General features: G+C 44.9%; 1 protein-coding gene across 12 annotated transcripts in view; it reads right to left on the bottom strand.

The window, feature by feature from the left end:
- The window catches only part of LOC139049981 (zinc finger protein 83-like), a 145,594-nt gene that overhangs the window by 95,819 nt on the left and 22,669 nt on the right, over positions 1 to 27,106 (bottom strand). For 7 of the 12 annotated variants that reach the window (XM_070525930.1, XM_070525940.1, XM_070525929.1 and 4 more), the window contains 3 exons: positions 26,533 to 26,603; positions 24,685 to 24,820; positions 19,594 to 21,162 (listed from right to left, as the gene is read on the bottom strand). The exons of the other annotated variants lie outside the window; for them this stretch is intronic. In XM_070525930.1, coding sequence (XP_070382031.1) covers positions 20,289 to 21,162; positions 24,685 to 24,820; positions 26,533 to 26,603 — 1,081 coding nt within the window. In that variant the 3' untranslated portion in view covers positions 19,594 to 20,288. Of the gene's footprint in view, positions 1 to 19,593; positions 21,163 to 24,684; positions 24,821 to 26,532; positions 26,604 to 27,106 lie in introns of those variants that run through there. 12 annotated transcript variants of the gene reach the window in all.

The following is a 27,106-nucleotide window of genomic DNA, read 5'->3' as shown; positions in this document are numbered from 1 at the left end:
GAGGTGATCCCTTCTATTCGCACTGCAGAATGAATAAAATGACAGGCAGGTAAAGCTTGTTTACTAGTACACTGTCAAAACGCTTGCACAAAACTAAAGGAGGTGTCAAGAATCTTGTGCGAACGTTTCAACCTTCTAGTAGCACAAAACACAAAATTGCAGCCCATTAGAGTTTCTTTAGAAATAAGTTTGTTAAAGCTACCTTCGCACACAACATACTTCTGCAAACAGTGAGCTCTAGCCAGCACCTGCAGCATAATTCACATTCAAGCATCCCAAATTCTTCTGGAGACGACGTTTTCTCTGGTAACTTCACAGAATCAAGCAGCATATTTTACGTCTGACATTTCACTCAGAAGTTTCACTCCACACGATGCGTTCGGTTAGTTTCTCAGCCCTGTAGGAAAATGTCAGCGTTATTTTCCTGCCCGGCTTCATGGTCACGTGAATATGCAAAACCCGTGGGCGATTTACTTCTCTAGCGCACTAGTCACACTGTTACGACTGCCCACTCGTATGCGTCACGAGATGGGCACTAAGTTGAGATGCATCTGTAAACGAATCTCCACATAATAGGCACCAACTATTCTGGCGCAGACGTGCGTCGAGGTTTTCTTTCTTTGCGAACGGAAATCCACCCTGCTTGCACTCATACGGAATTTTACTCTCGTGAATTCTTTTGCAGTGTCTTCTGAAATTTTTGTTGTGCTTAAAGGAGACATTACATATGTCGCAAATGAAAGGTCTGTCGGTACTATGTGATTTGAGATGATCCTTAAGGTACTCTTTGTTTCTGAATGGTTTAGTACATATTTGGCAAATGTCGGGTTTCACTCCTCTGGGAATCTGTTGATGCCTATGGAAACTCCTCGTCTGCGCGAACGATTTATGGCATATTTCGCATTTGTAGGGTCTGTCGCGAGTATGCGTGCGGTAATGTACAGTTAGAGTACCAGCCTTGCTAAACAATTTACCACGTGTTTCGCATTTGTGGTCCGACTTCTTGAGAGACAATTGATGATGTGCTTTGAACATGGGGGCTCTACCGCCCGTGCGTTTGTTGGGTTGCCCGTGTAAAGTGTCCCGTCTGCTGGAAACCTTTCCACTGACACCGCAGGACACTTGCTGTTCTCTTCCTCCGGTTGTAGTAGCATTCCTGCAAGGATATCGACAAATTAGCTGAAAGTGTTTGACCATGTTTATGGAATGACAAAACAGATTTTGACCCATTGATAGTTGGACAAAATAAATCGCACCTTAATAGTAAGGTGACTCAATAAATTTGAGCGCTAAGTTGCTGCCACGGCATTTAGCGCTCGATTTGGGCTCTAGAGGGGCAGAAATTGAGCATTGGTGCTTTTGGTACCTGTGATGCTTAACTGGAAATTAATAACATTCCTCGTTCGAGAGGCAAGCATAACATAAACCTTGCATTATCTAATACGCCATGTATATCCTACAGGAAAGAGGTGCAGGAATGTAGAAATATTTGTCAGCGATGGTAAGTTAAAAAACTAGACGGACTGAGTATTAAAAATACAACTCCCCGATGAACACGCTCGCGACGAGCATTCAGGAAGAAGTCGAGAAACGTGGCCTCGGAAGTGAGACATTTGGCATTGAAAAAGATTGTTTTGCGCCGGATAAAACAGCTCTCCGTTTTATGGCGCCGCACTTAATGACGCGCTCCTGCGGCGAGCGTCGGTGGCGTAACAGAGCGAACGAACAAAACAGCGAAAAATGAAAGAGCGAACGCGGAGCGGCTGAAGACGCGAGCATTGAACGGTCGAGAGGCGGAGCCCAATGATAGCTGCCCCTTCAGTGACACGAGCGCGGAAAACTGGTTTCATGGGGACCCTCCCGACCGCTCGTTTCGTACTAGCATCTGGTCTCAGCCATAGTGCTCGTTTCATGCTATGACCAGCTCGTGTCGGTTCTCGCTGTCATTGTATGGATTCCTTTCTTCGGTTGTCTTGGTTTGTTACTGTTTTACAATCGGATCTTGTGCGCGACGCCAATTGTGTAGGATATTATGCAAGCAAATCAGCAGCAGTGATTACACTGGATCCTTCGGTCAGTCATTTACAAAAGCCGTGGCACTTCATGCCTGCTACGTCTCAATTTAAACGTTTACCTACATATAACGCCAAATCAAAACACCTACAGAGCTACACTCAAATTTCGCATAATGGGCTATCCGAATGGTTGGTGAATTTTTCAGGACAGATCGGATGCTAGGAAGACTAAAACGGTTCGGCAGCATGTTACACTCTTCTAACACATGAAGACGACAACCTGTTGCACACGTGCTAATGCCTAAAGTTGTACGATCTGACGCGTCAAGCATAGTGAGCCGCCGTACGAAGTAAACATTTGACACTGTAGGTTGACCTCCTCAGGGTCACATGCGAGAACCTGATGCAATACCTAAAGGTAATTTCGTTCTTGTATTCAGTGGCTCTCTCCTGTTCAGTCGCTCGTTCGTTCGATGCTTGCTTCTTTCCTTCGTCCATATTCAGCCATTATATCCATGCTTGATTATGGGGGTGTGAGCCATTCCTGATGATGATATTTTTCACGCACACCACTAGAGCCGCTTTCTTGCGGGTATAAGCCATTTCAACTAGCCACTTGAGGCTCTCGCTTTATGACATGGAAATACCGCAAAGGCGAACTATTCGCGTTCTTTCTGACATGTGTAGGTGGACTGACTTTCCGTCGGGCATCATACTTTTTATTTGGAGCCCTGCATATATAATATGAAGAAAAACTGCTGGGTTCAAGTTTTCCTGCCGTGTTTGCATGAAGTCATTTAACATCTGACTCGCATTCGAACTGCACACTGTTCCTGCCGAAAGGATAGTGCAAACGACACACAACTAATCTATTGCCCCATACGCAACAAGCACAGATGTGGGAAATCATCATCATCATCATCATCATCAGCCTGGTTACGCCCACTGCAGGGCAAAGGCCTCTCCCATACTTCTCCAACAACCCCGGTCATGTATGAGACTGGATGAAATATGGTGCAGAAAAAGTTAGTATTTTCTGTTCTTTTTCTCAATATGTTTGTGAACGCTGCAAGCGTTCAGTTAAGATATTGCTGGTACGATATATTTTGTAATGTTTAACGTAGAAAAATACAAGGGGCAGTCGAGGAGAGGCAGTGCGTACTGTGTATGCGTTTTCTACAATCTGTTCCTCGTTTCAAATATCTACGCTAAACACTAGATGAAGATTGGTAGCTATTGTTGCGGAAATGTGCTTTTTACTTGTATACTTGTGTTTATTCTTGTTGCAGTTGTTTACATGGCTGATGCAACGTTATGGTTTGGTTCGTGTCGGGTGGTGCTACCTTGTGTTCCTAATCATGCTAGCTTGACCGGCATCGAGAAGGGAATATTTAACAAAGAAATGAGAAGTAACAAACAATGAAATTTCCTTTGATAGAGACAATACATTCCGGCTTGTGTATCTGTCATAACTTTTATTTAGGCTTACAACAAAGAAAAATTATGAAATCACCAAGTTTCAAAAGAATAGAAGCTTTAAATAAAGAAAACACGAAAAAAAACTATCTATCGCTGTTATATATTCTGCATGCCTTGGAGCATCCTAAGCCGACAACTCTACTTATATCTACTTGCAATTTGCTTGAAATCGACAAATAATCAGAGGACTGGCGAATGATCCACCGATAAAACACAAAATTTCAGAACACTATAATACATGAATGTTCAGCACATTACAGGTGCTATTGGTGCATTTGATTGAATCGTGGTGGTGTTTTCATTGCTGAGTTATAAAGATGTAATATTGTTACTCGAGAATCTCAACGTTTTCTTGAGTATTTGACGAATCTAAAATGCAACTGCTTCAGTTACGATATTATCACATTTCTTTAAACGCACGAGCTTCAATCCTCGTACAGTGTGTTTCCAAGCACATTCGTTTCTCTTTTCAAAACTATTTAGGTAGTAGATGCTCAGCTAACGCTCGTTTTTTTTTACGCCGACACCATATTCTCTGAACAGCAGTTGATATTTGTCATTTAAGTCATCGCAACAGTTATCGCTCGCGCAAGTACGTCAGTGCCAGGGTAATTCTTACAAGAATGTTACAGGAAAACAGCTAAACCGTGTTTCATTTAATGAGATTCGGCTCCGATGAGCATCTCTCCTTCACAATGTTTACATATTCCATAATGGGGAGTGAGTAAGCAGGCTACAAACCTGCAAGTTTACCGCACGTTGCGACGGGGTAAGAGGATGGAAAATCGGGCGAGCTGGTTTAGCTGCGTGGTTGCGGGATGAGGTGCTGGTGCGGACCGGACACTGGTGTCCGGTCGCGTCGTTGGAACCATGAAGTTTGGCAAGGCAGGCGGCGTCAGTAGGACGCTCTAAACTGCTGATGCAGTACCTGTTTCAGCCATCAGAGCTAGCCGTCCAAAGGAGAAATTGCTGAGTAGGGGCCTCATTGTTATACCGGGTAACCATCCCTCACCTCTCTGAGTTGCTTTTGATTGGAACTGTTCTAAATGTGAAATTATGTGGCGCCGTCTTCAAAATTATCTGATATTTCCTCCATGCTAGCGTGACGTGTGCTGGGCATTGCCTTGTCGATGCTCCTGATGGATTCCAGGGGCTGGCAACATGTGCTCCCTTGTCAATGACACCTGTATGACATAAAAGTATAGAAAATGTGTTTATTCGCCGTATTGCAAAAGTAGTTCGTGGGAAATGGATATTTCATGCTTATGGCGCAAGACAAGAATCATTCAGTGGCAGGGAAAATTTACTGCGGTCCTTCCGTGCGCGGTGCTTTTTCTTTCTGCAACTACGTTTTGAATGCATGCAAGAACTTCGTGGTGATGGGGAAGCCGAGCATGATCAAGATTGAGCAGTGTTGGATTCTTGCTGAGATTATTACATTTTTTCTCAAAGCGCCGGCAGAACATGTGCGCGAGAGTACTCGAAGTGAAACACGACATGTTGGTATCTTGTGCGTGAAACCCTTAACCCAATATATTTGCTGTGTTATCCAGCATTAAGCACATTAGATGCCTCACGAAGTCCTTGCTTATTGTTGAACTTTTGCGAGCAGCAGACATAGCCCGACGTAGGTGATGACAACGCAAAAGTGAGAGGACGCAATTCTACCGACGGATTTTTTTTGTCCTTAATTTATTCACCTTCTATGACACAGGGGCGTCATCCAAATACGTACTTGCCTTTCAGTAACTGGTTATCCAAACCCAATTTGGTGGATAATGTAGCTGAATTTCATAAGCGCCGACTGTAAGCACTGCAGGTTTACCAGCTCATTACGAGCACGGATGACCTCGGCAGTGTTCCTCTGTAGGCCATAAATAGACTATAGGACAACTTTCAAAAATGCTGCTCAATGCTCATATGTAAGAGTCGTATTGCAGGTTGTGAATAAGCTTGGAAAGAAATGTTGGATTGGTAATTCATGGGGCAATGTCACTAAAGTATGCTACTGAAAGCCCCAAAGGGCGTAAAAAGTGTGAAAAGTGTTAAGCGCAGGAATAGCGTGAAACTGAAATGAAAACGCGAGAGACCTAGAAGGCAGAAATCGCGGCAAATCCCTTCTCAGGATCACATTCGATGCTACTGCAATTAGCATTAAAACTGCAGGGAGACGCCGTATTTTTGGATGCACCTTTATTTACAATATGGAAAGAGAGAGGGTGGCAGTTGGCTAAGAATGATTACGGCATTACTACACCCAGATGCCTTAGTGAATATGCCTTCGTACGCTACAGAAAACATTCAACACGGATTCCCAACCACAAAAACTTAAGATTTCAGGTTCATCTTTGACATCGAATTAATTACCGTGTTATAGCATAGGCGTAACCTAAGCAACTCATTTTTTATTTTCTGGCCATCTCAACTTCGTAAGTCGCACCGTTAAAGTCGCAACGTTCATCAGGCCTGCGAAAGAGGTTGCGCAGATACTGTCAGAACGAATAATGAAGGACGTATATAAGGAATTCCATCCCAAAAGAAAGTTCAGTTTGGAAGGCCGGTGTTTCAGCATGGCGTGCATTTTCTCGTTAACAAGGCGTTATAATTTTGAAGTAGTGGCACACTTATTGGAAATTGTTGGGTGCTGTGATTGTTAATCATTCAATACGAATAATGTTTACGTTTCAGAAGCGCATAGTTGGGATATTTGGTCAAACAATAATGGCAACAGAGCGCAAAACTACCCCTACGATTTTGTTTCTCCTTGTGTTGCATTTTTAATAACTTTTTAGCTTTGTTTATGCTGCGGCTTGGCTTGCTTGGTATGAAAGAACCAAGAGCTCCAATATAAACTGTTTTGGGGTGGCAACAATTTTATGCTGTAACGCTTCCAATCGGTCTCAACGCGATATGTCTTCTATTCGTAACATGCTATTGGTGAGCAATTCTCACACACTGCCTAAAACTGAACAGCACCATTACGACCCTCCGCTACAGACATCTAAAGCGCCATGCTAATTACACATCACGCACGGCATACGCATGAAAGCACTTGCTCTGTCAACCAGCTCGGTTTTAAGGAAACATCACGATGTTAGCAGGTCAAACCCAGTGAGATTCTGCTTGGCAAATAAAAATGTAGACCAATGTTCAAGCGATGACTCCATTTACGAGCGAATTAATCACAGCATATAATGTACAGTCTCGGTTTCTACCCTTATCGTCTAGGAGCGTACTTTACCAGCCCACCGATGCAAGGAGAAATTTATTCAGAAATTTCGTCTCGATAGATTATGTATCAATTTGCATACATTAAGATACGTGGCAAATTTTTTAGGAAGGACGTGAGAAGCTGGCTCACGCGGAAACAGCCTTGGCCGCGTTGGTAAAGTGCATCTTTATAAGCAATAAATGTACCGCTACCATGGTAACCGTAGGGTCTATCTGCCATGTTTGTGGTAAGGGCGAGTGGCAATCGTTTACGTACCGTCCACGTTGCAAGTCTCGTCGGTCATCGACGTGTGCTGTACAGTTACAAGGTATGACAAGAAAAAGGTGAAATTATGCTTGTTAAAGCTAAGTTTGGAAAAAAGCAAAGTCATGTTTTGTAAACGCACTACTCGCAATGTTTCGTTCTCATTAAACAACTACTATGCTGGCTGGCATAGGACGATCGGCACACTCCGGGCAGCGTATTTCCAACTGCTTGTAGATACAGCGGAGCGGGTCACTTGCGGAGACGAGGGACGTTTGCGCTAATGCGCGAGTAAGAGCGGGTGCGAGAGAGGAAATGTGGGGTGTTTTGCTCCTTGAAAATAGCAGTCTGCCTCGGTACTACGGAGGAGTTTCTTGGCGCGCTTTGTAATCACTTGTCCCTAGGCGTGCTGGCAGAAAGTGCGCGGCGCGGTAGTGCTGAGCTTAGCATCGCAAGTTGGCGGGTCGACACAATCATAATAATAATAATATATGGGGTTTTACGTGCCAAAACCACTTTCTGATTATGAGGCACGCCGTAGTGGGGGACTCCGGAAATTTTGACCACCTGGGGTTCTTTAACGTGCACCTAAATCTAAGTACACGGGTGTTTTCGCATTTCGCCCCCATCGAAATGCAGCCGCCGTGGCCGGGATTCGATCCCGCGACCTCGTGCTCAGCAGCCTAACACCATAGCCACTGAGCAACCACGGCGGGTTCGACACAATCATATTTATTCGATAATCTTTTTACTAATGAAAACAACGTGTCATTGTTTCTTATTATTGGCAGCGCCTCCAGGACACCAAAGCAGCAACGGGGCCATCAAAGCTAGAAGCCGGACTGGTCCGTGGGTTGGGGCTCGCAGAGGCCAGCGCGTGCCAGGAGAGTATAAGATCGGCTGTCCGCGACAGCGGACAGCCAATTTTTTTATGCGGACACCCCCTGGCACACTTCGGATTCTGTGGCCTCAACCCACGGGCCACCCTGCTTTCATCTTTGATCCCCCCGCTACCGCTTGGGTGCCCCGGAGATCCTGCACCGCCTGCTTTAATATAACCTTAGGTGCTCTCCTGAGGCTTGATTTGGCCGGTTATATGTGACCTCCTGGAGCAGTGCTTGTAAAAAATCCGATCTATCATCCCAACAAAAAAAGTGACCCGCGACTTGTACAACACAAGTCAGAACATTGTCCCTTCAGACACAGCGATCACCAAGCGGCATCCGCGCCCATTGCCTCACCGCGCGGGCAGCCAGCGCTGGAGCGTCTAAACCCACTCGATCGCACTACGCAATGCCGAGATGTCTAGGGGACAAATGAGTACAACGTGCTCAAAGAAAGCTCCTCTGTAGTGCCTAGGCTGAGTCATATATTCAAGGAGCAAAAGCCCCCAGATTTTCTCTCTCGCGCCCGCTCTTGCTCGCGCCTGCGCATGAACGTCGAGCTCCGTCAAAAGTGCCACGCCCCGCTGTCCATACTAGCAATCCTAAAAACGCGTCTGGGCAATACAGTACGCAGAGCGCTCATCCACCATAGCCGAAACGGCACATCGTCGTGCACGAATACTGTAAGTTTAACCGTTAACGTACTTACAAATTTGTCCTATGCATTTTGATATTTAAAATTCTTGCTCCACTTGCTGCAGTGACAGAATCCTAACAGTAATTTAGCAATAAAATATTTTATAGCAGGGAACATGCTTTTGCTTGAATAATACAGGTTGAAGTATAAGAAGGACACAGTGCAGATGGTTTCTGCAATTATGATGCACACCTGCGCTGATATTAGTATAATTAGTATTTGCGCTTTCCTGATGAGATTCGGCAACGCTGGGGTGAATGTGGCGTATTCACGCCATTTACAATCATGACTTATAGATTCGGCAGCTATGAGGTATATACCGAATTTCCGGTGAAATTTTAAACTATGGGCTCAATTGACTTGCTCTGAGGAGTAGAAGCAGATTTCTGCCTCTTAGCCAAGTATAACTTGAATACTTGCGAGCAAAATAACGAGTTCGAATGAAATAATCATGAACGCACTTCTTAAATGTTTATTTTGAAATGATGCCAAGTTTTCTTCTATGTCACTCGCTGGAGCCTACGTAAGAACTCTTTGAAGGATGAAGATTATTGTAAGAACGCATGAAAAATATCCTAAGACTGATACAATGCTCACAAAGAAAATAGCTGAAATGCGGCGTGCAACTGCATTCGTTCACAAATAGTGAAGGGCACCGTAGAATACCATGACTCCCCAACTTCTTTATCGCGGTAGCATTAACTTACCGCAGTTTGCCATTTGAAAAAGAAACAATGAATTTACTACTAAGTAATCGAAACATAAGTTGCCAAAAAACATTAAAAACAAAAAAATACCTTCTTTGGCCACAGAACTCCAAGCAGCAAAAGTTTGTTTTCTTCTAATGCTCATTGATTGCCCTTAAGCAACACATACAGACGGAAGAACAAAAACCAAGTTGTGGCTTTTCATGCATGGGGCTTACTTTTTAATCAAGTACAGCTCTAAGCTGGCCGTACCCACTTGGTCATATTTTTTGGTAATTGGCAAATGACAGTATTGTTGCGCACTTTGACGAGTTGTCTGGAAAGCATTTATTTTACGGCACGCCAATTGCTTACTGCGGTTAAAACTAATTCCGAGGTTTTTCGTGGAAGATCCATGACCTGATAAAACGCGTAGCAAATTGAAGGGGACTGCGCATAAATTTTGACCATCGCGGCTTCTCTAATGAGTACCTAAATGCGAGTAATCAAGAGCCTGTTTACAGTGCGCTTTCATCGAAATTGGGCGGTGCCATCCGGAATTGTACCGGGGACTTCGACCTTTAGCAACCCATAGCGTTTGTGCAGAGCAAGAATTATATATCAGTGAAAAATATTTTGGTCTGTAAGTATACGGTCGCTTCATCTTCTGAAAAATCCAGTCCGTAACCCTTAATGACCATCGGTGTTCTTCCCTCCTCATTAAATGTCCTGCCCATGCCCATTTCTTTTTCTTGATTTCAACTAAGATGTCATTAACTCGCGTTTCTTCCCTCACCCAATCTGCTCTTTTCTTATCCCTTAACGTTACACCTGTCATTCTTCTTTCTATAGCTCGTTGCATCGTCCTCAATTTGAGTAGAACCGTTCTCGTAAGCCTCCAGGTTTCTGCCCCGTAGATGAGTACTGGTAAGACACAGCTATTATACACTTTTCTCTTGAGGGATAATGGCAACCAGCTGTTCATGATCTGAGAATGCCTGCCAAACGCACCCCAGCCCATTCTTATTCTTCTGATTATATCCGTCTCATGATCCGGATCCGCCGTCACTACCTGCACTAAGTAGATGTATTCTCTTACGACTTCCAGTGCCTCGCTGCCTATTGTAAATTGCTGTTCTCTTTCGAGACTGTTAAACATTACTTTAGTTTTCTGCAGATTAATTTTTAGACCCACTCTTCTGCTTTGCCTCTCCAGGTCAGTGGGCATGCATTGCAGTTGGTTGCCTGAGTTACTAAGCAAGGCAATATCATCAGCGAATCGCTAGTTACTAAGGTATTCTCCATAAACTTTTATCCCCATTTCTTCCCAACCCAGGTCTCTGAATACCTCCTGTAATCACGCTGTGAATAGCATTGGAGATATCGTATCTCCCTGCCTGACGCCTTTCTTTATTGGGATTTTGTTGCTTTATTTATGGAGGACTACGGTGGCTGTGGAGCCGCAATAGATATCTTTCAGTATTTTTACATGCGGCTCGTCTACACCCTGATTCCGTAATGCCTCCGTGACTGCTGAGGTTTCGACAGAATCAAACACTTTCTCGTAATCAATGAAAGGTATATATAAGCTGATAAGCTGAAAGCTATATATAAGCCCCGAGCTGTGTTTTGTTTCTTTGGCGTCTTTCTGCAATCCTCATTCAACCAGTCTTCTGCACGCATTTCCATTCGTATGCGGAAAGAACGTCTTTGATGTGATAGCCTTAAGGGCGACGTGTCGCAGAAAATGCGGTGTCGGCGTCCGGCGCAGCCGTCCCCTAAAGCGAAACTTCGTACATTTACAATAATGTATATGTATATGCCACGCCTTCCGTATGACATGCTGGCTTTACGGGTTATATTGCAAAACAATTCTATCTCTAAAGTATCTCATACCTTGTTCAACATCCTTCACAAAGTATTCTCTCGGAATTTTGAGAGTAACAGCCCACAAAGAAATGTCATGACACAAAACACAGACAGTACATGTATTTTATGTTAAATGTTCTTAGACTGAAATATTAAAAGTGCAAAACAATAAGAGAAAGCTGATAATTTGTTGTTTATTCGGCGCAGATGTGTACAGCCCCTGGAATCTGCCCACGCAGGGGGCCGTGTTCCAACAAAAAAATTCGCCTAGGCTCATGGCGTCTGCTGACAGCGTTTCCAGGTAAACATTGCGATAGCGTAATCTGCAGTTGGCGGGAAGCGTGAGAACCAGTCGGGGATCTTTGAATACTATAGGCGTTCCACTCCCAAAGGTGAAGCTTAAGTGTCCGGCAAGTTTTTGCTGAGTCAGTAATGAAAGCGCTAAAGCATGCTACATCAGCGTCGGTGCTAAGCTCGCTTATATAATAGCTTGCTAGATATGGCGATTGTTTAAATATTCGAGGACACCTAAGTACTTCTTGTGAGTTGTGAATTCGAAGGCATTAATGTCCAATAGAATGCTGTGCTGAGTGATCCTTCGAGTTATGGACTCCTCGCTGGAAACCGAGTGCGTTAAGACGCTTAGCTAACGCCTCCGAGATAGCCCAAGGCTGAAGCATTTCGTTACGTGACGTCATGTTACCTGGCCGGATAGCCATAGAACCTCAAGTGGACGCCATCGAGTAAGCAGTAATTTTCAAGACCCCAGTTTAGTCACGTCTGGCTTGGCAATGAAAATTTATGTCCAAGTAGCCTGCTGTTAGAATGCAGAGTGCACAGTCCTGTTATCTAGGAGGCGTCGCTTTAGTACAGCGGGTAAGATTGTGGACTTCGGAACACCCTATCTTTAACGTTTTTCTTTCAAATTTATTTTCCTCTTCTTATACACTACTTTCTTTATAGCGAGGACCCAGACAAAGTTAGGGCGCAGGCGAGCGCCTGATCTCGAAGGACGCCGGCACCCGAGAACGATAGTGACGTGGCATTGCGCCGATGCCCTCACCCCTCACGCAAGACCTTGCGCTCCAGCGCCGCAGCAGGGGAGGTATTGTGTAAGCGCTGCCCTAGTGGAATGTGCATTTCAGGAGCTTCTGATTAGCTAGGGCCGCTCGTCTCCTCCTCTCTCGTAGAGCTGCATCCAATGAGCAGCTGCCGAAACGGACAGTCCACTAGGTGGACTCTAACAGAGTGCCCCCCCCTCCACTGTTGGTCCCTTCACCCGCTCTGATCCTCGAGGCGCGCACGTGACGTGATGCTGCAGAAAATGGGAATATAGGTGTCGTTTCGCTGCCACAGACGCCGTATATTTTGGTCAATGAGCCATTTGATGCTTTCGTATCAAAATGCGACCCATCATATGAAACTACTTATCACATAGCGACACGCCGAAAAGAGGCGAGTTGCTGCATTAAAGCAAATACGACTGGGATGGGGTCGTTTCTAAAGGAATGCAATAACATCCCACTCCAATTTGGGGAGAAGCGTGGTCTGACAATCGCTAAATCAATGCAAGATTATTAATTGTTTGATACATTGAAATAGGTGGTCTCTTTCTTATCTAATAAGCATCCACCGGAAGTTATAAGTAGGTGTTACATGAGGAAACCTATCGCACAACACCGAAATTCCCTCTATAAATTGTGCATCACTGAATCCACCAACCATACAATTCAATATTTAATGATATAGAATTATTGGGAAGAAAAAATTGTAATGAATCTATCAATTAGAATTACTCGCATATACACTGCCTCGAGGGGCATTTTGAGTTGTAGGCGTTAAGTGACAGACTTGTCTACACAGTGAGTGTCCCACCACCGAATGAGGTAAAACCGTCTTCACGGTGCTTTCAGAAGATGGCATCTCACAGAAGAAAGTTTGATTGCTCTGAGTTTAAATGCCTCTCCTTGACCCAAACACCTTAGGTTTACATTTAGATAATAGTTTTGGATAATCCATTAAGGTTACGAAAAAGTTCTATTGATTTGAATACATTAGCCGTAACGCCATAGTAGTACTAATAAATGAAACTTCTTCCATGTACCGGGAGAAATTGCAGTTTGTGTTCACTCTCCTTTACCATGGCCAATATTCTTTTTTTCTTTTTTTTGCCGCGGTCAAGTGAACAATACTGAACATCTTCCTCCTACGGCCTTTCTTAATGAGATACTCTCTTTGACTTGCGAGGTGATGACTTCTTTTTACTTTTTTTCTGCTCGCAGGTGACCGGGAATATGCAGCGCAGTCACCATCGAGGTTCGCGGCTTTGAACGGGTTGTTCCAACACACTGGTCCAAAGGGTGCCCTTGGACAGCACGTTTTGCACCGGTGAGCTAGCCAAGGCACCTATGTGCGTGATGGTCATAGATTCGACATTGCAAGGAGGGTCTCGCGTTTGGAATGCAATACATCCCGCTTCTATTTTCCGCGGCAGAATGCTAGACGCAAAGGTCAGCATGAAAAGCTTCATGGGCATGTCTGATTTTTTGTCACACCGGATGTTGATTCCCTGTGCATTAGTCCCCTACTGTTCTTTTCGGCCCTCGAGGAGCACAGTTTTGGTCGGATCAATGGGATTAGCCTCAGATATTGGTTCGAGCGCGCTGTTCATTGATAGGTGGAGTATCACGGTTATATCTCCCAACTGAACAAGACTGGTTGGCTTTCCATACTGCTGTTTTTCACGAACCTTGAGCAATAGGCCCCACTGACCATGTTTATCGCGTTATCAACCCCGCCTATGGTGTCATCAAAGAATTACGATCAACAAAAAGAGAAAGTGTTCTAGCTTGGTTTTCAGTTTGCTCGCAGCGTGCTACATAGAAACGGCAGAAAGTCTTTCGGTCGAATGAATGAGTTGGTAAGCCTATATCCGTGCGTCTGCTTTTTTGAAGGGCGTCGATAAGGCAGTCATGGAAAAGCTGGGGTTCTCATACACTTTTATTTTGTTTAAATAGCAATGGCAGCCTCTAAGCTAGGAGTCCAACTAGGGGACGCTACAGGACTTATCATGCAATAAGGTATATGCGAGCCGTACATTGGTACTGTAACTCGAATAATTGTGCCCAAGACTGGCCACACTACAGAATCGTGAACTAAACAGCCTGAGTAATACAGAAAAATTGGGAAGAGAGGAGATGAGAGGAGAAAAAGGAAAGACTAAAAAAGAAACAGCAATTGAAGAGAAGGACACCTAAAGGCGACCGCTGAATTTCCACGGATGGGTCGGATTGGGGCATACGTGAGGCCCAAGACAAAAGCGCGTGATGCCTCCATCGAGGGGCCTTAAGAAGCCTTGGCACTCAGCTTAGACTCCACTGTCCCCAGTGACTTTCTCGTGCACACGGCTAAGTCACGCATGATGAGGCACCGAAGGGTGCACTCCCCATGTCCTGGATTCTTTGGTGTCATGGCACACAAAACACCTGCTGACACGTCAGCACTTTCGGCGTCAACTGTGTGGAAATGACACGGTCGTGAGCACAGTGGAAATGATAATAAAACGTGACGCTAAGCTAATGAGGCACTTTTTCTGGCTGTCGAATAGCATCTAGATACGACGACTGCGTGGCCGTTGGCGCTGCTCTTCAAAATTCCAGCTTTCAAATGCGTCCTCAGCCAACGCTCCTACTTGTGGTCGCTATTCATGATTCGCCAACGAATGAAACTACACATCTTCTGGCTCATTCTTTTTACACTTTCATGTATTTCGTGCACATGCGGTATCGCCACAGTTTTAGTTTTTGGGAACTAGGTGGCAGTCAGCTACGATTATTTTTTCTCATTGCGCACAACTGGAAAGCACATTGCAGGAGGCACAAGCTACCTTTCAGTTTAGCACTCGATTTACTTCACGGATTTCTCCTTTAAACCATCTTTTTATGGTGCTTTCTAATAACCAAGCTAGTGAGGCCCAATGGACAAGCCTTTCTTATTGCTCTAGTTAATTTTGAGTGTGTTCATTATCCCAGAAACATGTACTTCCACGATCGCAGACAATACTACAAGATTAAGTGGCCACCGCGTAATTCGGTATCCAGAAGCAGCTTTGATTTTTGTTGGCAACTTGACTTCGAGACTCCAACCTACACATTTCTTCCTCAAACGCATCATGACGTTATGCCTTTGTGCAGAATTATGTTGTTTGTTGGAGATTTGTAATTTAAAACTCATAAAAATTCCTCACATAATGATGGCCCTACATAGCCGCAACTCCGCAACTCCAACTCGCAAGAATTCTCCGATTTCGTCTTTCCGTGCCTTGGTCTATTCGGTATTCACATGACTTCTCGGGGCAATCTTGAAGTGGTTAGTGATGTATTCCCCTCGGTTAGGAACCACTGCATGGCCTCGTATATATAATATACTGACAACCAAATCAACGAGTAGAATACGTGCTCGTCACTGAACCGAAATTGTCTGTCTATCCGCATACAATTCCGAGCTCTGCTGGTGCTCTTGCGTGTTCCAGGATAAACTGCAGTATGCCCGATGGCATATGCGGAGACATTTCCATTTCGCTGTAAATTGGCGACAATCACAGAATCGCATGCTTGGTAAGCACGCGTTCTATAGAGAAATCTCTCTTAACCGTGAAATTCGGCGTGAGTGGTAGTCGGAAAACGTTTTTTGTTTATCATTGTTTCTAAGTAGCAACATAATGATTCGTATATCCATGGAAATGTTTTCGTTTCCTGCTTTACTACTTTATTGAACATGCTTTCCAGATCTCTCTGAGTAGTGTAGAAAGCTGAACAAAGTCTAGTTACGCATGTCGTTGCCTTTCAATCCATGTCTCTTATTCTCCTTTGCAAGCAATGCGCTAAAATATTGTGCTATTGGCGTCAAATGAGACGCAAACAGTGGACAACGCATTCTAATTATAAATGCAGGTATAGTGCGCGCCGTCGGCCAGTCACAACCTTTGACAGGTGCGCACACCCAGTTGCACCGCACTGCGCGATGACGCTCGCCCTATACTGCAATATTGGCGCTTCTGTTTTCTTTGACGTTTGTTTTCGCGCTTGGGAATAAAAGCGGACACGCGCTCCGCCAGTCACGTTTAATTTGACGCCGGTAGTGCATGTGCAATCTGAGCACTGTGACTGAATGCAGATGCCTTCCAGTTAGATGAGAAGTCTTTACTCGGAAGCGTAGAAGTCCACTTGGTGAAATCAGCGAGGTCAAGTCGGGGGAAGCCAAGGTGAGAGAGGGAACCAAGTGCAGGTAAAGGAGGCTGCTTGGAGGTAGAGAGGAGGTGCGCGCGGTGGTGAGGGGAGGTACATGGAGGAGCGCTGAGTGCGTATCGCCTGGCTGTTACTCCAGGTTTGTTTGTGCTATGGGTGTATCTGTTCGTCTGTCGATCGAGAGGCCGAGCACCAAGCGAGAAGGGCGGAGCATCACCATAAGTGGCGGCAGGCCTAGCTCTATTCGACCGACCCCGAAGTTGTTCGCAGGTGTAGTGCACAAGCTAAAGAAGACAGGCAAATGGCGGAGGCTGGGCATGCGAATGAGAATGCCCAAGAATGAGCCAATCTGGTATGCCTGGCAAACCGTCGTAGTCCCTAGAAACTCCGAATAAACTAAATAAATTTACGCTATGATAATCTTTATTCCTCAATATTGTCACATTGTAGAGAGGTTGAAGAACACAGTAGCAATAAGCGTGAATCAGGGGAACCACTCTTTATTGGGCAAACATGTGTCCACGAAAGAAGTCACACTAATGCAATGTGTCACCACTGGGCACATGTGTCGATCGTCGTAACGCTGATTTGCGTCTCAACGGCGTCGGCTATTTATACAGGATTAGTCGAAGATACCAGCGTAATCGCAAGTGCTCGAAAGCCTTCCAGAATGTACAACACTATTCGCGTCACGCATGCAATTTATTGACAAAAGATCGCACTACAACAAAGGCGACTGATGCAATCAGTGAGGATGATCGAGAATGTTCTGATACATGTGAGCGCTTCATAGCTTTTCACTCAGTCAACGTCGGTGTGCTGGGGTCCAAGCCCAAACACGATCGCTGGTTTTGCTACTCCTCATATCTTCGTCGAAGGCTGTAGCTTCGGCTGTCCGTCCTTTGCTAGTACTTGACACGTAGGCAAGCACGTTACCGTGCTTCTTCGGCACGCTGCAGTAAAGTGACGACGTCGAGATTTTCTTCTGGGGTGACGTGTGGTAACATTGCATGTCGGCGTTATCAGGTGACCTGCAGCTGCCTGGATTCGGAGGCTTTACAATGTAATCATACCTTGCCCCGACTGCAACAGTGAACGATTCAAGACGGAGTAGTCGGCTCCTGCGTCTGTTAAAGCGGTGACTGTGTGAACATCGAAGAACACGTCGAGATTGCTAGTTCTTATTGCTGTGTTAGTTATTCCGTGGCTTCTAATGAAGTCTCGATCGCATTGCGTCGCAGTTATGACACATCCTCTGTAGGGGGCGCGTTTTTCATTCGGAGGTTTCTCGAAATTGCAGCGTGCCGTTGCTACGTCGTGCATATTGCTACGTCGCGCAGTTTACCGAATACGGTTTCGCGACAATATTTCCACGTATTTGGCCAGTGTACTGTGGGCACAGCAGTAAGAGGTAGTGCCGCGGCCAGGGTGATCAGGAAAGTCGCGGGCCTCTCCTCCGAGTTACAGTAAGGTTGTTGGGAATTTTACGTGGTTGCCCGCTTTGCTATGGACGTAGAGATTTAGCGCGCGAAACATGGTACTCCCATCACACGGTACGGTTATCGATAGTAGACGCGGCTTGCATTTCTTCTGTGACAGCAGAGCGGGCGATGGTCGGGTGCACAACATACGTGTGTCTTCCTCAGGGAGTTGAGTGAGCTGGTGGGCGGCGGGGTTGGTAGCGGCAACTGGCGACGCAATTAAAGAGTTCAAGCACACTAGTGTGGGCGCGGAGAGGGACGTCGACGGCGGATGGCAGCGACACTAGTCACGACCTCCTTCTTGAGCTGCGAAGACCCAGGGACTCGGAGGATGTTCGCAATTAAGGCTATTTGAGGCAGCGTCGAACAGAACATCCTACGCACTTATTCGCGTACAATGGCTCCAATCGGCTTTGGGAGCTTGTAGGAACCAAGGCCCTGTATTTTTCACTTCAGCGAAAGCACTGGGCGGCTATGTTGCCCAGTGCGCATTTCCAGTGCCTTGTCGATGTGGCTTCTGTTAGAAATTTCGCGACCGTCTTGGCCCGTTTACGAATCAGTCCGGCGTAAATCTCTCGCCTCAAACCGTGCATGAGGAAACACGCTTTCTTATCCGACATGTCAGGGTCGGCGTGCCTAAGCGATGGTTCATATCTTCCGTGAAGATCGCGATGTCCTCATTCGGTAGCTGCACACAAGATTATATCATGGTTTTAACCGGCTTCTTGCTGACGGCGCTCGTGAATGTTTGTAGGAAGCCCATGCAAAACAGCTCTCACGCTGTTATGCCGGAGTCTCGTTTTTTTAAACCACGTCCTAGCGGTGCCTTTAATGAGAATGACGCAGCTAGCTCCTGACGCAGCTAGTCGCACTTTCATTGGTCATACGTGGCGACTTATGCTTTGGTTTGCAGTCAGCTTTACGGATCTTAACGATGATCTGTGGAAGAACGGTGGCTCCATTGGCTGTTGCAGCGCGGTCGTTGCTGGCGACACAAGCATTGTCATTGGGACTGCTGATTGGGTCATGATGTTCCATGTCCACATGAGCGTACTCATGCGGTAGTCGTAGTTTGGGGCAAGCTCACCAGCCGATGATAATGTGTACGTTGTTTTCATGGCTTGCTGGGTGTATCCGGTCACAAAAAGCGCCTCTACAAGATGCCACGCTGTAGTGACGGTGAACAATGCCACTAGCGAGAAACTTCAGTCATGCAACTAACCCTTATCGGGGAACGGGAAGGCACAAAACGAGTTACACTCGGGCAGGAAGATAGTGACGAGCGTAGACCTCAATCGCCGAATCAGTGATTGACGGCTAACGTTTGTCGGATATTCATGCATCGTTCGTTGAAAATTGTAGCGTAAGCGTTGGTGCTTGCAAGCCTCCAGGTATGCACAATTGTAGTCATATTGAGCGTGCAATTTGACAACGAAAGGTTCCACTGCAGCATAGAAAAAATGTATGATTGGTCAGAAAGATTTAGAAGGTTCTGATACACGCAAGCGCATCAAGCGCTGTGCGGTAACCTAACCTTTGTTAGCAGGTGAAACGCGTTCACAGGAAACATATATACAAGCAAGCGTGTAAACATAAATGAAAACTTGCGTGTCATGTCAAACATTGATTGTCATTTTCGCACAGAAACGTTTGTCACATCAGGCTAAAATGATTTTGCAGCTGCTACTAGAGAGCAGTTCGAGTCAAAATAGAAGACTTACGAGTGGATAAAACGCTGTTCCTTAAACTTTAGAAGTCCTGCCACAATAAAACAACTAAAAATTTTCCTAAGGGGAGACCATGTTTTATAATGAATTTCCAAATGATTTGAATCTAGTACTGTCTCACTATCGTCATCGGATGATTTTATGGTATAGAAAATATATTTTCGGTATGAATACAGGCGCCATAGAATGGTCAATGCATTGATCAAACTTTCTCAAGCAGATACTTTTCTAACTCGTACAATGTAGTTAAGCATTGTCGTAAAAGCATCTGCAAGTACTTTCTCTTGAAGGCAACTTTGGCTGTGGACCTTGATAAATGACAGAAATTACTTTTTAGTTGACAAGAGTACAGTATCTCTTTTCACAAATACTTCCTAAAGAAAGATATTCCATTCTGTTTACGCTGCAATATCAATTCCAATACGGTTCATCAAAGCTTCTTCGCTGGTACACTGTCAAAAGACCTTCACAATAAGTTTCTCTAACCAAATGGGTGTCAAGGATCTTTGGGGACATTTCGCTCAACCCTCTAGTTACGCAAAACACAATCTTGCAGTCCAATAAGGTTTGTCTTGAAATCAGTTTGATTAAGCGACGTTCACCAACAACATAGTTCACGGAACAGTGAGCGACGGCCAGGACCTACAGTGTTTTTCGATATTGAAGCACCCCAAATACTTCTGGCGATGAAGTCTTGTCACGCAATTTCGACAAACCAGACGGAATCGTTCACACCCTGCGTTCCTTCTGGCACACATGCCTATCGCGTGTTTCTTTGTCAGTAAAACGACATCCGCACTGCGTACACTCATACGGTGTTTTATCCGCGTGCTTTGTTCGGTGGTGATGAAGAAGACTTGAATTGTGCATGAAGAATCGATCACAGATTTCGCAAACAAAAGCGCTGTTTCCACATTGGTAGTCTACATGTCTCTTGAGGATATAGTTGCTTTTAAATGATTTACCACATTTTTCGCATGCATGAGGTTTCACCTCTGCGTGAGCATGCTTATGCCTATGCAGACTGTCCAACCGCGCGTATGATTTACCGCATGTTTCGCAAATGTAGGGTTTCTCACCCGTGTGATGGCGCTTATGGTTGTCTAGGTGACTAGACGTCCGGAACGATTTATTACATATTTGGCATTTGTAGGGTCTCTCGTCAGTATGGGTGCGCTTATGCTGATCTAGATGACTAGCCTGCCGAAACGATTTAGCACATATTTGACATTTGTGGGGTCTCTCGTCTGTATGAGTGCGCTTATGAATTTTTAGATGATACGAACTTCGGAACGATTTACCACACATATTGCATTCGTAAGGTCTCTCGTCTGTGTCGGCGCAATGATGTTGAGCTAGGTGGTGGGTACAGTGGAACTGTTTGCCACAGGTTTTGCATTTGTGTACTTTGCCAGTGAGGTTGCGGCAATGTTCGACAGGCTTAGACATCTTCACAGACGATTGATCACAGGCTTTGCAAATCTGGGCTGCGTCATCCGTGTGTTCCTTGGCGTGCCCATGTAAGGCGTCCGGTCTGCTCGAAACATTGCCACAGTCACCGCACAACTCTCGCTGTTCCGTTCCTCCGGTTACACGAGCATTCCTGCAAAGACACGGAAAAAAGCTCAAAACGGCCGACTTTTGTTGCGAAAGAAGAAAAACACATCTTGACAATTGAGAGGTTGACAAACAAAATCTTGCGTTAATGATTAGGCGTCGTTCTTAACCTTAGCGCTAACTTGAAGCATTTATTCTTGGCGCTCGATTGCGGCTCTAGTTTGCGTAAATTGAACACTGCTGCCTTTGATTGTCTGTGTGGCTAAACTTGAAAATAAGAAGACCCGTACCTGTCTCACATAGGCTATACACAATGTAGTATGTAAAGCGTCGTATTGGTATTTCTTCCTACTCGAACGGAGAAGAAATGCCTGATAAGGGTAGTTAAATAAGGAATTAGCAGATCTAAACACGATGATAATGTTCTCTTACTGCACTAGAGCCTCTTCCTTGTCGGTATAAACCATCGCAAGTAGCCATTCGAGGCTCCACCTTAAGAAATGGAAATAGCGCAAAGGCGCACTATTCGCTTTAATTCTGACAAGTGTATGTGGAATTAACAGACGTCTTTCACATCGAATGCAATGAACAACGTCCGGGTTGACTGCATTGTTAGTATGAAGTCATTTAGTATTTGACTCGCATTCGAGATGCACACCGTTCCTACCACAGGTATCGTGAGAACGACACACACGCAATCATTTCCCCCATACGTAGCGAGCACAGATACATGAAATGCTTCAGTGTTTTCATGTACAATGGATGAAGTATGCTACCGAAGAACTTAGTGTTTTCTTTTGTTTTAAGGTAAGATAACGACCACTGCAAATTTTGTGTTAAGGCATTGCTGGTACGACATCTTTTCTACCGGCTAGTGAAGAAAAATACAACGGGTAACGGGCAGAAGAGCAGTGACAGCGCGTATGGTGCATGTCTTTTGAGCAGCCTATTACTCATTTAAATCTCTACGCTAAACACTAGATGAACATTGGTCGCTATCCTTGCGTTAATAGGTTTTTACTCGTAGATTTTATTTATTCTGGTAGCGGTTTTTTACATAATTCATGAATTGTTATGGTTTGGTTCGATTCCTGTGGTGTTACCTGGTACGTCATTTGGAATCATACCAGCTTGGCCGGCATCAAGACCGGATTATTTAATGAAGAAATTAGAACTATCAAATAATCAAATTTCGTTCGATAGAGCCGGCTAAATCCCGGCAAATTATTCATCCTGACATTTATTCAGGCTTGCAAGGGGAACACTTATGAAATCACTAAATATTCATTTCAACACTTATTGCAATCTGCTTTACTGTAACAAAATAACCTGTATATTTATTTATTTCTTTTGCTTTAGTGGCACATACTTGTATTTATTAATTAAAATAATGAACATTTCTAGCTAATACTTCTACCTTCCATATGTAATACATTAGTATATGAACAATAGGAACTGCAGGGAGAGTTTACCAGGTAACATAATTGTAAATCTGCCCTTGAGAGGCAGCGTGCCATCCCGTTGTTTTTCTCTGTGCGCGCCCCTGGCGCTGTTTCAGAATTAGGTTTGTGTAATCGCATTTATTCTGCTACTTTTGTTGAGGCGCCTAAGCAAAATATGTGCCCCGATTGACTCACGTGATGTTACGTTGTAAGTCTTTCTTAACTCTACTGGAAAACATGGGGAAGGCGGGAGTAGACAAGTCCACTTGTCGAACCGTAGGATCCTGCTTTCGCCTTGTTCTCGTTTTGCTCATTTATTAACTCTACTGCTTTATGTGGTATCTATGTCGAAAAATGTACTTAAGTAAAAGGAGGTAAATAAACCTAATAAAATAAATCGATAAAATTAAATAAATACTCATTTCATAAAGAATAGCAAAATTTTACCTGAAGAAATATATAAATCGACACTTAGGCAGAATTCTTCTCACGATCAACGTCGACCTTAATGCGACCTAAAGCACTGCTTACTTGCCTGGGGATGAGCAGCACATAGAAAGGTAAACTTTATTTACCGTACAAAAACGTTCCCCGACGATTCTGTTACTTCCTAATGCCTAATTTGAGGCCAGCTCCATACGTGTTTTCATTTCGCGATACATTGGCTGGCGCGGACAGTGTCTCGTGCGGCACGTTGCAAACGGAGCCAAGTGTAGCGCGACTGCCTCGCTAAATGGGGGATCGCGAGAGGCAGCGCGTGGGTGACGCGGGGGACGCGATTCACAGCAGCCGCCCCAGTCGTCACTTCAGTGTCGAAACCCCATTGTCGTCATGAAGTCGCACCACCCTCGTTGATGTATCGACGTCATTTTTTGTTCGTTATTAGGCCGCAGTTATGCTGTCGCCATCGTGTTGGGATTATGCCGTCGTTATCATGCCATCGTTGTCATTGTGTCGTCGTCACACGGACGCTATCATGCATTCGTTGTCATACGGTATAGTCATCGTGCCACCTTAGCGGTGCGGTCGTCGTCATTGTCACTTTTTCGTGCAGCTGTCTTGCCGTCGTCATCGTGTCGTCCTTGTTATACCATGATCATGACTTAAGAATGCACCTCTCATTGTCGTCAGGTCGTCGCCATTGTACGACTTTACCATTACATCAATATCATTCTTTAAAATTAAAATTAAGTTGTGAGGATTTACGTGCCAAAACCACGATCTCATTATGATGTACGCCATAGTGGGGGACTCCTGAAATTTGAACCACCTGGGGATCTTTGGAGTGCACTTGAATCTGACTACACGGGTGTTTTTGCATTTCGCCCCCATCGAAATGGGGCCGCCGTGGCCGGGAGTCGATCCGGTTTCCTCGTAATAGCATTCCTTCTTATTCCATCGTCATTGCATTAGCATCATACAGTCATCATGCCTCCAGGCTCATAGGTTACCTTGGTAAGCGAAAGTCATAAAGCGGGACAATATTTGAGCCTCTGGGATGTAGTGAAAATCATCGAGAATCTAAAGATTATCGCTGCACTCTGAAATGAACGTCACTGCAGAAATATGGCCTGTCACTGCATTGCTCGATTGCGTTAGACACCCCCCGTGGTTGCTCAGTGGCTATGGTGTTAGGCTGCAGACCAGAAGGTCGCGGGATCGAATCCCGGCTACGGCGGCCGCATTTAGATGGGGGCGAAATTCGAAAACACCCGCGCCTTTAGATTTGGGTGCACGCTGAAGAACCCCTGATGATCGAAGTTTCAGGAGTCCTCCACTACGTCGTGCCTCATAATCAGAGAGGTTTCGGCACGAAGAACCCCATAATATAATTTATATATGTCTTTAGACGGACGTCTTTTTGTTTACTATCATTGGAAAGGAATATGGCGGAGTACGTACGCATTTGACAAACTTTCAAGGGCACTGAGCACGACAAGCATGTTAGCAGCACACCCACCATGCCGCCTGTTTTGAATACCGGTTGATTTTGTGCGCGTTTCACACATCAGAGCTCTCTTCCATAGCGAAAGTGCCACAGAGGAGGCATAGTTGTAACACGGCGAGCATTACGCACCGTCTGTGATTTGCTTTGTGCAAAGAAATTTTTCCAAACATTGGCTCACCTAGCGAAGTTTTCCGGAACGGCCGATGCCTCCTCCATTCCAGCGCGGCTTGCATTGGGCTGTGCGTGATTGACGCTGCTGCTGGACGCCATAGGTGGGGAACTGGGGACTCCACTTTCAGTGACATGTGTATATCCTGAGAGAATAACAGAGGGGTTAGCTCGTCTCAGTCCAAGGGTCATTTAACGAGCGTGAACATGTCGTGCTGAAATAAAAACGGGGAGATTTAGTTGAGGTTTAGTGATAGGGTAACCTGATTTCAGTGCTTCCGTATGCGGTGCTCTTTCTTGAAATATGCCTTCAATACATATGACGAAAGAGACGTGCGTGAAGGAATTTATGCACTGTTGAATTTCCCCCAAAATATGTGCTGTATTTAGTACAGCAGAATAGAACACGACAGCGTTCCATGCCGAAGATGAGAGTAGGCGATTTTAACGCGATAGCACTACCGGCCTCGTGTAACAGATAATTCAGTGTCTGCGGCCGGCGCTGGCGTTGAGTGTCTTGTGAGCAAAAAAACGTTCCAAATCAGACATACCGCACGCAGGCCTTCCGTGTAGCGCGAATGCGTTACTGAACTAAATGAATTTAAGTAAAATGCGTCAGAAGCATAGTAAAGTTCGACTTACACGCAACCAACAGATATGATAGCACCAGATTGTAGTTTCAATGTACGAGAAAACATTCTTTCACGCTGAAACCCAAGCACAAAGCAATTTTCCTGCGTTTCTACCACTCTTGTACCACGGCAGTGGCGTACCCACCACCGAGAATCTACGGCCCACGTAATGAGCGGGGTTTCTTCCAGAAAGCTCGCTTTCGTGCATAGCTTTTGCAGCCAGCATTTTCCACTAAACGTTACGGCTACATAAACTGCAGTTACCGAGAAGCGTTAGACGTAGCCAGGGACATTTCAATGGTATCGAGTTTCACTCTTTAAGGCGAAGCTAAAGCGTCCTTGAAATTTTGTTATGTCGGTGATCGGAGTCAAATGTTGGCTCTACAGTTGCCGCAATAAGCATATTTCAGGCTTTACTAAGGTGGCGACGGATAATATGCGAAATTTCGTAAGCTAGCTTTTGCACAAACCTAACATGCCTTAACCGTAAAGGCCGCGTTCTCGTTATAGTAAAGCTCCTTAGTAGCGCAGAAAACAAAAGTTTAGCTCTCGCGATTCTGTCCAAATATATGAGAAGTTCGCTAACCATCGCACTGAATTTGCCGAGGTATGTTGCACTTAAAATAATCAGTTCAAATGTAGTGACTGTACCAAACGAAGTTTTGTTTGGGCTGTAAATTCCTTTATAAAGATTTCTCAATATGGAACAATTTCTAAAATATGAACAATATGAAGCTTTTAAATCTAATAGGGCAATATAAAGGATAACATATCTTTGGCATTCATGAACCAATGTTGGTCGCCTCAGGTGCTTCAGCACATGCAGTTTTACAGAGCTGTGGTATCCGTTCTTTCTCTGCGGGAGGGGGGGGGGGTGGGGGGGTGGCGCAGAGCAACAAAGTTGTAAACTATGCCCTTGTGAGTTGTGTCGTCCAAGTATGGCTATCGCGCTGCATGACTGACGCACCAACTTTCCCAATAAGCTATCCTGTAAATTCGAATTGGGGCTACTCATACGGAAACCGACATGGTGACGCTCATAAAGTGTGTCCTCTTGTGCAGTAACTGCAACGCTATCGTGGCCTATGTAACTGCTCTTTCCATTTGTCCTTGACCTTTCTTGTTTCCGCGTTTTTATCGTGCTAAGTTACTACTTTAATTTCCGTCGAGGCGTGTTAAGGGTCTTCGCGAGTGGTATCTGTGGTCGAAGGCCAAGCCGTACATACCCGTGACGTCACTGGCATCGTTGTGGCTGTTCAACGCGTTCCACAGGTCTTCGAAGGAGCCGTCAGAAATCCTAGAATTAGACATATGTATTTGTATGGGACTCTTTGCTTCCAGGTAAGGCGGGAAATATGTGATGAAGCTTTTGTAAAAGCAAAATTTGGAACAAGCTAACCGCTATTTCGTTATTGAACGGCATACATGTAATGTTTCATTTTACTCAAATGCTCACTTGCTGACTGGCACAAGGAAACCATGTGTAATACGTGTAGTGGGGAACGCCTCTGACTTGCACGAAAATGCAAGTCAAGCTTAGTTTATTTTAGTGCAGAAATTGAGATTTTGTTCACTTACGGCGTTTCTGATTAGTGCTTTGTAGTTGGGTATAGGTGTTCGGTTTTCAAATTGTCGTGGCGTCGACTCGTGGAGGATAATCGCAAAGATAATTTCCGAATAAGCGTACCGGAAATTTTTTAAAGTAATTGTTCTATAAAATGGGGTGAGGCTCAAAAGAAGAAGCTGCGAGAACTCCTTGCATGCATTGATTCAAAGCAGCGCTGTAATAAAAAGATTACT

This window comes from Dermacentor albipictus, chromosome 9 (assembly GCF_038994185.2).
Source record: "Dermacentor albipictus isolate Rhodes 1998 colony chromosome 9, USDA_Dalb.pri_finalv2, whole genome shotgun sequence".
Classification (NCBI taxonomy): domain Eukaryota; kingdom Metazoa; phylum Arthropoda; class Arachnida; order Ixodida; family Ixodidae; genus Dermacentor; species Dermacentor albipictus.
Note: the sequence above shows the minus strand (reverse complement) of the source record. Positions and strands in the feature narration are given on the sequence as shown.